Genomic DNA, 11,775 nt, shown 5'->3' with positions numbered 1-11,775 from the left:
CTTTATTAAAAATATTAAAAATTACATAAAAAGTATATGAATTACAAAAAAAAATTTAAATTTTTTGAAAAGAATTTAAAAATATAGAAAATTATTACAAATACAAAAAAAAGTTATAAAAATTACAAAATATTATACTATGCATAAAAATTATAAAACAAATTAAAAATATATGAAAAGTCATAAAAAAATTATTTACACACTAACCATCATTTGATCCCTACAACTATCTATTGTGCTCGTCCACTATGGATCTCCCCAAAGCTTGCACCCCTTTTGTCTATCCGATAATAGGGAAGTTTTTAAGATGCAAACTAAGGTGGAAAAATGGGTTGAGAAGGAAAGTGACAACTAAGTTTGTATATAAAATTTAGACATTTTTTTATATATTTATATTTTTTTTACTTTTCTATAAATTTTGTGAATAATTTGGAATTTTTTAAATTTTATATAATTTTCTACATCTAAATTTCTGCACCTTTTTTATTTTTTAGAATATTTTTAATAATTTTCTATATTTTTAATTTTCCATGATTTTTACAAAAAAATTTAAATTTTTTTCATAATTTATATACTTTTTGTTATTTTAATTTTTTAATAATTTATATTTTTTCCATTTATAATAATTTTTAATTTTTTCACTTTTATATATTTTATAATATTTTAAATAATTTTTTTGATTTTCTATAATTTGTATTATTTTTAAAGATTTTAAATATAAGATACCATATTTCACCACGTGGAAAAAAAAAGAACCCCAAAATGACTGCTATTACTTTTTATCGGTCAAATGGTTTAATTGATTGAAATTTTAACATTCAAAAGTTCAACCGAGTGAAAAAAATATAAAGGTTTAATTGAGTTTTTTGAAAAAGTTCAAGAGCTTTAAAGATCCTTTAGCATTAAAAATAATAAATATTAAAACTATATTATTTTATATTAATATTTATATATTTTTATAATTAAAATTAAATTAAATTTTTAATTTTTAATTTAAATTTGAGTCAAGTTAGCTCAAGTACAAAAAAATCTTTGTCCAAGCCTGACCCAAGTCAGGCTGGGCCAGTAGAGCCACTTGGCCCATGGGCAAGTCTAATAGTCACATGTTTAATTAATTAAACTTTTATTTCATGTGTTATTATTAATTAGTTTCAAACCATAAGTTTCATTATTTATTATTTTTAAATACATATTTGTGTTTTAAATTTGTGGTTTCCACGTGTATATGTGTGTGATAGGATTTCTAATATCAATTAAGAACATACGGAGATTTCTTAACCCGCTTATAAAAATGAATTTTAAAAAAATCTGCTATTAATGTACCATATAATTAGGTTAAAGTACCGGAGGGATCATTGTATTATAAGACAAAATCAAATAAATCCCTCTATTATTAAATAAATCAATTTAAAATTTTAAAAAATATATAAATTTAATTTCTATACTATTAAAGAATTCTAAATTATAAGAAAATTAATTTTTATTATATAAAAATATCATCTGCTTTGCTTATCAATTTGGATTCCTATTTATTTTTAATTTAAAAATAAAATTGGGATAATTTAATAAATTGAAAATCAGAAATTTTACTTAAATGTGCAATTATTTCATCCTTAAATAGGCGACGCATTGCATGGCAGAAGATAAAAGAAGACGTGGGATAGCAAGGAGTGGAAATTGGCAAGAAAAATCCAAAAGGAGCAGACGTGGGATGGTGAAGCAGCCAAAGGCTATGTCTATAATCAAAGCCAAATTAAGGAAAAAGGAAAAGCAGACAAAAGTTGTGCTGTCAATCAAAACATATATCTTATGATATATTATTAACACCCAAATTATTTGCATACATAATGATATAAAGTATAAAATTATATGGTTTGAACGTAAATTGGTATGCTTACCATGTGGAAGTCCCTGTCTGGCGGTTTGAGCCATTCATATATCATTTCTTGGTTTGAATTTATAGACAATATAATAGTAATAATCAATCAAACGAATCATGCAACATCCACAAATTTTCACTATAATTTCAATAATCCAATCTCAAATCACTACACATTATCTATTTCTCTTTCTTCTTCCTACCAAATCGGGTTTTCCTTTTTCTTTCCGGTTTATTGGATTAAATGTGATATTACTTTCCAATAATGTCGACTCTGAGATTCGAACTTGATTCAAATGCTACTTTCACTCTTTTCAACTATTTATGGATGAATTACTCTTTCTTAATAAAAATGATTTTTTACTTAAATTTAATTATTATATATTCATCCAAAATGTTTTTTTTTAAGTTTTTAATTGCATAATGAATTTAGTTTTAAATCTAAAAACAAATTAAGAGCAATGGGAGGATGAAATGTACAGTCTCTTAGGCTGAAGGCCCCAAATCCACTTTCTTCCTATTCCAACACCGAGAAGAGGCCAAAAAGCCCATCTCACATGAGACTCCCCAATATAAAAACTTTTCCAAAAATAAAAGAAAAGGCATTTAACAGGCTCAACATGCAACTTTGGTATCATATTCCGACGCCTAAGCCCATGTACAAGTGCATTTTACATAGTAGGTGTTAAATTTTGGTAGCATTTCTTCAATATTTATACATTGTACTAATTTAGTCTTGAATCTAAAAAATTAAACCCTCAAATTTACACATTGTATAATTTGATCCATTTGCAATTTTGCTTTTCTTTGTGACCCTTTCCAACATTGACCTTGTGTCACGGTGCTAGACTTCTCGTCTTACAATTCATGCGGCCTTAGGTGATTTCTTCGCTTCAAATCTACCTAAGTTAGAAGGTGGCTCTCTCTTTTCTAAAGATGAGATTTTAGAAAAGTTAGCTTATGTTACATAACTTTGGCACATTAACTCTAATTTCTAATCAGCCCATCATCAATTAGAAATTAGTTACTCGAGTATCTACACATATTTGATCCATATTTTATTTAATAATTAAAGCCTAATAAACCTTAACCAAATTAGATCACTTTTAATTTGGACTAACCTATTATGATAGTAAATAATAATAACATGTAATTAATTATATTATATATGTTATGTTCATATTTTCCAACAAACTCTCTCACCCTTTGAGAATATAAGAATAAATCACAGTACACCTAACACTAACAATCTTAAATATATCTAACCTTATAACATGTCAATTATACCCGTAACTCTATCCGACACGATTTAATAACACATTATCATTATAGCTAATCATCAATATTCAATTCAGTAACCACTTACAAGTTCAATATCATGAAACATATTATCAATCATCATCAATCTTTAATGAAAAATGCATGCACACACATCATCATAGCTAAAACTAAGATATCATCACTTATAATTTAAGCTGATATAGACATATCATAGTATGGATCATTTATAACACAATTTCATTTATATACAACATCATATTCATCATCTCAAAGCTTTCAATGCAATTAATTTGATATTTATTTCATACTTTGATTATGTCAACTAGCTATTCAACGAAACAAGAATTGAAAGCAAATTATAGTAGTAAAATCACGATATTTATTTGATGTTTGCCTTCTCTTTTCGTTTCATTTTCGATGTTTAAGTATGGTCTTTAACTACGCTCGAAAATACAATTATAAAAACTTCGGTTTCATAATCAAATATGAGAATTATTAACAATCAAATATGAATGCTCTTTATTCAATTTGGTCCCTTAAAATTTTAATATCCAAAAATTCCAGTATTTTACAAATCTACCTGATCGAATCTAAATTTAACTTCGTATTAACATTCTAGGAGCCTCAAGCAAAAGTTCCCTCATTTTCTTTCGAAGTTTTGATCTTCTCTCTCTCAACCTTAGATTCAACATGTTTTCACACTAAAATTTCGTGAATTCAATTTTCTAAAAAGTGGGCTTCTTTCTCAAAATTCCAACAAAAATCGAAGGAAGACCTTACCAATTCTTTGTTGTAAGTTCTTTCTTTCCTTTGTGGGTGTGGAGAAGATGAAAATGAAGCAATTTTTCTTTTGTTTTATGCTTTCTCTCTCCCACCATCACCTATTCACCCAATTAACCTTCATTATCTAATAAAAATAAAATAAATCAATGGCCAAGAGTTGTTTACGGTAAGGTTTGTGGCAATTGATGGGAAAGATCACTTTTAAGGGCTTGCTCAAAGCTTTAATCAAGCTTCTTCTTTTCACTCATCTTATAATTTGGTCCTTGTTCTGTATACTTAGTCTCTCAATCAATTTAGTTACTAATTAATTCGTAAACTTTTCATTTTAAATTCTTCACATGGCTTGGCTTAATAAATTCAGCTTTGACATAAACTTTTTGACAGCAACGAAAATTGAGTTGTCACATTAGTAGGGGTCCCAACCCCACTAAATTTTGTAAATTTTCTTTTAAGCCCCTTTAAGTTTTTTTTAAAAAAAATAAATTATTTTGATATTACAATTAGTGTTAAAAAAAAGGATATATTTGTGTCAAAGTTTTTTAGTTTGATTTATTTTATAGAATTTATAATTTTTTGTGATAAATTTAGTAACATTTTAGTTTAATTTGGTAAATTAATAAGAGTATATCTAAATATTAATTTAGTAAAAATAAATTTTAATAATTAAAATATCTAAATATTAATTACGTAAAAAATTAAAGTAAAAATTATAATATTCAATAAACATATGGGGCCACTATTCATTTAATTTAATAAACAACTGAACAAAAAATTAAATTATTTATAAAGTAAGAGAACCACTACAACCACAGTAAACACCTTTCCGCCTTCCACCAAGCACCATAATTGCCGGAGTCATAGTTTTCTTTTTTTAAATTAGGTTACTCAAAAAGTAAAATTATTTAAAGTTAATTATGATTTTAAATAACAAAAATATTTTTTCACTAAATTAACTTAAAAAATAACAATCAAATTGATTAAAATTATAAAAATTATATAATAATTTAAATCATGAGGTGTGGTGTCTATTAATTATGATGTTGGGGTTTGATCTCTCTCCTTGAGTGAATCACATTTCATGACTAATCATTTAATTATTCGGAAACAATAAAAATTATTTTTATTTTATTTAAACTTGTTTTTTTTTGGGACCCCAAGATGAAGAAATTATACATTATGCATTATAGGTTTTTTACAAAAATAATTAATTAAAAAAATGGGTTGGAGAAAAAGTTATTTATCAAAATAAATTGTTTGTTACAATATAAACCGATGTCGCCTAATACACTGGCAACATTACTCTACTTTTTGGCTAATCATCAATTAATCATTACATTTTTTAAAAGAATTTTTTATTGGTGTCGTTACTATATCAAATGACATTAGTATGTATTTTTTAAAAAAATATTTCTATTTTCACAAATATACAAAGGAAAAATGAAAAAAAAAAAACCTTTTTCAGTGAAATGTCAAAAAAGAAAGAAAAGTAAGTCAAAGAAATGTCAAGTTTTTTAAAAAATTTGTTTCTCTCATGTGTATATTTGTAAAAATACGAGTACTTTAACAATAAATATATTTTTTTGAAAAAGAATAACTTAATGATTGGTTAATTATTAGTCGAAAAATTGAATGAATTCGTGGGTGTATTAGACAACACCGATTTACGCTATAACAAAATAAAAATTTCCCTCCTACTTTTGTAATTAATTATTTTTTATATTATTTTTATAGAAAGTCCTACATTGTAGAAGTTGCAGTTGAATTGTTGACCGTAGTTTGCTTTTTCTTCTAAGCAAGGTGGAAAAAGATAAGATCTGAATTCCAGAGATTTGTTCCTCTCACCCTTTACTTGTTGAAATAGTAGTACTAGCTGACCATCTGCCCCAGCTTAAGCTTAATCACCCATCAGTTACACTGTCCCTGAAATGGCCGCAGCACTTGTTTCTTTCATCTTGGGGCAACTAGCGACTATCACTTTTGAGACTGCGTGGCAAGAGCTGAAGCTGGTGATAGGCGTTGAGGAAGAAGTCAGAAAGGTTCAAAGCAATTTTGAGGCCATCCAGGAAGTGGTTGAAGATGCTGAGGTAAAGCAAGTTATGGACAAAAGTGTAAAGAGATGGATAGATAAGCTCAAAGATGTAGCGTATGACATGGAGGACGTGCTTGATGAGTGGACTACTGCACTTTCCAAATTAAAGACAGATGAAGCTGAAAGTGCTTCGGTCCCCAAGAAGAAGGTACGTCTTTCACGGTTACCTTTTAATTTGGGTGGTCAAGTTGTTAGGGGGTATGACATCGGTGATAAAATACGAAGAATCAATGTAGAGTTGGATGAAATTGCTAAAGAGAAAGATAGAAACCATTTTGCTAGAAGTGAAATTACACAACCTCGACGATTAGAAAGAACCACGGCCTATGTTGATGTCTCTGAGATCAAAGGTCGAAATGATGTTAGAGACAACATAGTGAGCAAATTGACCAGCGATGAAGGATCCATTCAGACCGTCTCTATAATTGGCATGTGTGGGATCGGGAAAACTGCTCTTGCTCAATTGGTGGTTAATCATGTTAAAGGTCAAAACTCCTTTGACGATGTAGTTTGGGTTTGTGTTTCGGACTTTTTTGATCAGATCAAAATTGCAAGAGAGATTTTAGAAGGCCTTGGATGTGGTTCATCTCGAGATTTAATTTCACTACAAGGCCTGTTGGACAATATTGCTGAGAAAGTCAGGGATAGAAAAGTTTTTATTGTCTTCGACGACGTCTGGACAGAGCGTGAAGCAGATTGGGAAGCACTAAGAGCTGCTCTGCAACATTGCAAGCATGGAATTAGGATTTTGGTGACTACTCGAAAAGAATCGGTGGTCAAGGTGATTAGATCATCTCATGTGTTTCGTTTAGAACTGTTGTCAGACGAGATATGTTGGGAGATTCTTAAATCAAAAGCATTTTTTGGAAGGGGGGAGAGTGAGCGTAGAGATCTAGAGGATGTTGGGATGAGAATTGCAAAAAAGTGTAAAGGTTTGGCGCTTGCTGCAAAAGAATTAGGAAGTTTGCTACGACAAAAAAGGAGGAGAGTGGAATGGGAAAGAGTGTTGAATAGTGGGTTTTGGGAATTAGAGGTAGCAGAAGAATATATTTTCAGACCTCTATTGTTGAGTTACTATGATTTACCCTCAACAATAAGACGATGCTTGTTATATTGTGCTATATTTCCCAAGGATTATGTGATGGGGAAAGATGAATTGATTGTGCACTCGAAGATGCAAGGCTTTTTGAACTCTGTCGACGACGATTCGGAGATGGAGTTGAAAGGTGAAGAATACTTTGAGTACTTGGCAGATCGTTCCCTCTTTCAAGATTTGGAAAGGGATGATTATGGCAACATATTTGTAGGTAAGATGCATGACTTAGTACATGACTGTCTCCTGTTTATGACAAAAGATGAGATTGTGACGAAGGAGGTTGATTCGAAAGAAACTTGGAACCTGGATTTAGTTTCCAAAAGAGCTCGTCATTCAAGTATAAAAATCAGCCAACCCAACTCATTTCCTATTTGTATAAACGGAGTAGAAAAATTGAGGACTCTTATCACAATCGGCGAAAGCTATGATGTCACCTCTGAAGGCTTAAAGAAGTTATTCAGTGAAGCCAAATGCCTGAGATTATTGGATTTTCAGTTGCCGAGAATCAGAAAAGTTTCTGAAGAAATCCAAGTTCCAGAAGAAATAGGCAACTTAATTCACTTGAGATATCTCACTTTTCTTTCTTATCAGAGTCTGGAATTGCCTGAATCAGTTTGTGATCTGCGAAATTTGGAATACTTGAATATCGTCAACTGTAGTGAACTACCCAAAGAGATGGAGAAGTTGATCAACTTGAAGTATCTTTATACTCGTGACTGTAATAGGCTAAGCCATTATCCTAAAGGGATTGGGAGATTAACAAGTCTTCAGAGATTAGATCGAATCATTGCAAGAGTCGACTGCAATCATAGTAAAGACTTCAGTGTTGGAGATTTTCAAAACTTGGATCTGCTGCGCGGAGACCTTTGGTTAGAATTGGAAGGAAACTGGATAAATATAGAAGAATTTGAGAGAGCTAAGCTTCATAAAAAGATACATCTCATGGAACTGAGGGTGGTTTTTAGGAGTAATAATGCAGGACATGAAATGAAGGATAATTTCATTAAGGCTTTGAACCCACGTCCCAACTTTCACATCCACTTTTTTGGTATTTAAACCTTCTTGATGTAGTTGTGATTCTAATTTATTTTCCAAAATTATTATTAATGTTTTCTTGTGCATCTGTAAGTGTCATAGACTAGAATTTTAGTCTCGTAATCCATGCGGTTTTAGGCGATGCTTTCGTTTCAAACACACCTAAGTTAATTTAACAACCAAATAATGAAAGATTTACAAAGAATCCCTTCCATACATCAATTTATATAAAAGAAACAACTCTAACCAAAAGAAGACACTAAAAAATAAAAATCACAGAAACTATGCATGAGTTGCAAGTGAAGGGAGGCTCTTTATTTATAGTTAAGCTTTCCAAAATTGACGGTTTAGATCAAGTTACATCGATGGACGATATTAGTCCATCCCTTAAATAACAAATTTAATTTTATGAGATATGATTTTTCTCAATATTCTAAGATTAGTTCCCTTAGTTACCAAGATAGCCTATCTTTCCATATTTGCATCATTGGACTCAGGCTTCAATTTGATAGGTTTATCCAACCTCTCTTTGAATCGGGCTAACTCTCGTGAGCCAAATGACCCCATGTTAATGATAGACCTTCACGGGATGCATTATGTGCGATAGTCACGGACTTTGAACTGCGACATATAATATAAGCGCATGTTCCCAAACTCTAGTATTTTGTTGTTTGGTCTAAATTCGTCTCACCTGTTTTCACCTGCTATTAGGCCGTCCTGATCCATATTTGAATCCGTTTATCATTTCTGCTTTTTCAATCACCAGCTTTTCTAAGGATTAAAATAGAATGGCTAAATTCCCTTATAATGGGAGCCTACGTTTGTAGTTTTGAAGATGCAGTAGCTGTGGGGCATGGATAAACAAGCATCCCTCAGTTCAGCCTTCAGAGAGCACAATGATCCTACACTAATTACAACAGTTTCATGATTTCTCTATCATGAAATGATAACTTGTATCTCATTCATTTATACAAGTCCTCATTTCAAATAGCTGCAGAATGAGTGAGTATACTGGAAAAGAATCTAAGAGATAGTTAAAGCAAATCCCATATCGAATGGGTGTTTTTTTTAATTACTAGTTTAATAAAATATTATTATTTCTTATTTCTTATAAAATTAATTAATATATAATATTCAAAAATTAAGAATTTTAAATCATAATTAATTAATTGTATAACATTAAAAAGCAATTTTAAATTATATCAAATATAATCAAATTAAACTTTATAAATATTCTTTAACACTCCATTTATTTTTTGGGATGAGATTTTTTAAATTTTTATAATAATTTGTTTTCATAAATAAATAACTATTGAGATTATTAAATCGTATTATTAAAAATAAGAAATGAATTGCAGATGAATTGAAAAACTTGGACGCCCTAAAAATACTTAAAATTCAAGTACATGTAGATAATTTAAAATATCCAACTTCCTAAAAAAATTAAAAATAAATACTAATAATATTATAAATATATTTTTAAAAAAACTAACTTCCTAACAACTTAAAATAAAAATCATCTTCTTCTTCAATCCATCGTCATTTTCGATCAACATTGAACTTCTGAAAATGTAAATAATATTACAAATATATTTAAATTTTTTATGTTAATCTTTTTCTATAATTTTTTATACTTGTCATCATCTTCTATCTTGATCTTTTTATTCAATTTGTCATCATTGTCATCATCTTCGATTAATTACCTAAAATTTATAAAACTATAATAATAAATAATAAAAAAATTATTGTCGTAAATTGGAGATATTATAAAATTATAATTATAATAATTAGAAGAATAAGATAAAGTAAAATTAGAATGAATAAGAATGTACAACTACAAAAGTAAAACTTTCATATTAGACAATAAAACAAAAGGAAAAATAAATAAGAGTGACTTTAAAATATTTTTATATAATATGTATGAGAAACTAAATAATTGTGTGATGAAAGAATATAATAATTGGTATATAAATATAGCCCTAATTAAATGATAATTAATTTAAAACAATATGTATAGTTAATAATGAATTAATATATTTAATTATGTAGTTAAAAGCAATAAAAATTGTATGCAAAAATATATATATATATATATTGATGGGTGCAAAATCTACCAAAATAAAAAATCTTACACTTCAAATAGAATTTAAATTCATAGTTAGAGAAGTAGAATCTATCTCACAAATATCGAACTGATCAATTTTATGATTTCTCACAAACAAAAATGTGTTATGGGAAATTTTGTGCCCAAAACTTGTGCAAACCTATGTAAATAAGGTAAGGGGTTGAACAAATATAAAAGTTCAAAATAAAAGTAGATTAAACTAAAAGGATAAAACTCTAGCCTCATGTGTAACTTTACTTTCAGTTTCTGATTTGATCATGGATTATAGATGTCTCCCCACTTGATGATAAGGCTGTTAAAGTGATCAAGAGGCAATCTTAGACCACAAATTCTTTCGTAATGGTAAATTAATTATGGGAACGATCAACAATTAATTCTTGTCAAATGAATAACCTTGAGGATCAACTCTCACAATTTAATTCTTCGATAGCCTTGCGGATGAAAAGAATCTGACTCTAATTAATGGCCTCAACTACGTGAATCATTTAAATTAGATAGTTAGTTCTCATGACGTTACCTAACTATGTACCTAATCAAATCATGTCGACTGCATGCGTAATCAAATCGCACTAATTTGCTTTTTACCAATCATATATTGTTCAAAGCATCGAACAAAGAATCTTTCTCGAAATAATGTTAAAAAATGATCCTATTTTTTTTAATAATCTTGAGAAAAAGCTTTTGTAATATGAGAAACAAACGAATATTAAAATAAAGAGAAGACGGAATATAATTTTAGATCTCACAATTCAAATACTGCGCCGTGGAATTTTTGTTATTCAATAATAAAAGAAATAACAATGAAAAATAAAAATACCTTTTATAAAATAAAAATTGAAAACAAATGATGGAGCACGTCTTCTCCTCTAATAGTTTAATTTAAAAGAAATTTACAATTGAAAGAAAGAAAGACTCAACCCATTTTTCACGGGTGGTTGTTTTTTCAGGCTTATACCTGTGTGAGAACTTAGCAATAAAATTTACTATTTATCTAATTAAATCTAATCTTAGTTAAATTCTCAACTAATTATTTTTATAAATTTGAGTTTAAATAAAAGTAATTAATAATTAATTAATCTTAGATATAGGTTTAATTCAATTTCAACTCAATTATATAATTCAAATAAATAAAAATTGTTATTTTAAAAAATAAAAAAATTATCTTTTTTAATATCAACTTAGTAATAAAATGAATAATAAAGGATATTCACATTGATTTAAAAGTTTTTCTAAACTCGTGCTTTTATTTTCTTAAAATGAAAATTCATTAATTCATTCCATGAATGGGACCATACAATTTGGGAAAAAACAACAAACACCTGTCATAAGTGATGAAGGACAAACTCCATCAACACAACAAACGCTTTAGCCTCACCAACTCAAGCACGACATATCTAGAGTGACTGTAAGCAGTTAATATATACGATAAGAAAATTAGCTCCGAATGGTCTAAAGTGGTGGGCAAAAATCACCAAAAGAACCGAGCA

At 28.7% G+C, this 11,775-nt stretch overlaps 1 protein-coding gene across 1 annotated transcript; it reads left to right on the top strand.

The window, feature by feature from the left end:
- The first annotated feature begins 5,868 nt into the window (after positions 1–5,868).
- On the top strand, positions 5,869–8,184 carry LOC121220736 (putative disease resistance protein RGA3). Its single transcript, XM_041100172.1, has one exon. It carries the CDS (start codon positions 5,869–5,871, stop codon positions 8,182–8,184), a length of 2,316 nt encoding a protein of 771 aa, XP_040956106.1.
- Positions 8,185–11,775: the final 3,591 nt, after the last annotated feature.

The sequence above is a fragment of the Gossypium hirsutum genome, chromosome D09, assembly GCF_007990345.1.
Source record: "Gossypium hirsutum isolate 1008001.06 chromosome D09, Gossypium_hirsutum_v2.1, whole genome shotgun sequence".
NCBI lineage: Eukaryota > Viridiplantae > Streptophyta > Magnoliopsida > Malvales > Malvaceae > Gossypium > Gossypium hirsutum.
The sequence above is the reverse complement of the archived record's forward strand: the minus strand, read 5'-3'. Positions and strand labels throughout refer to the sequence as shown.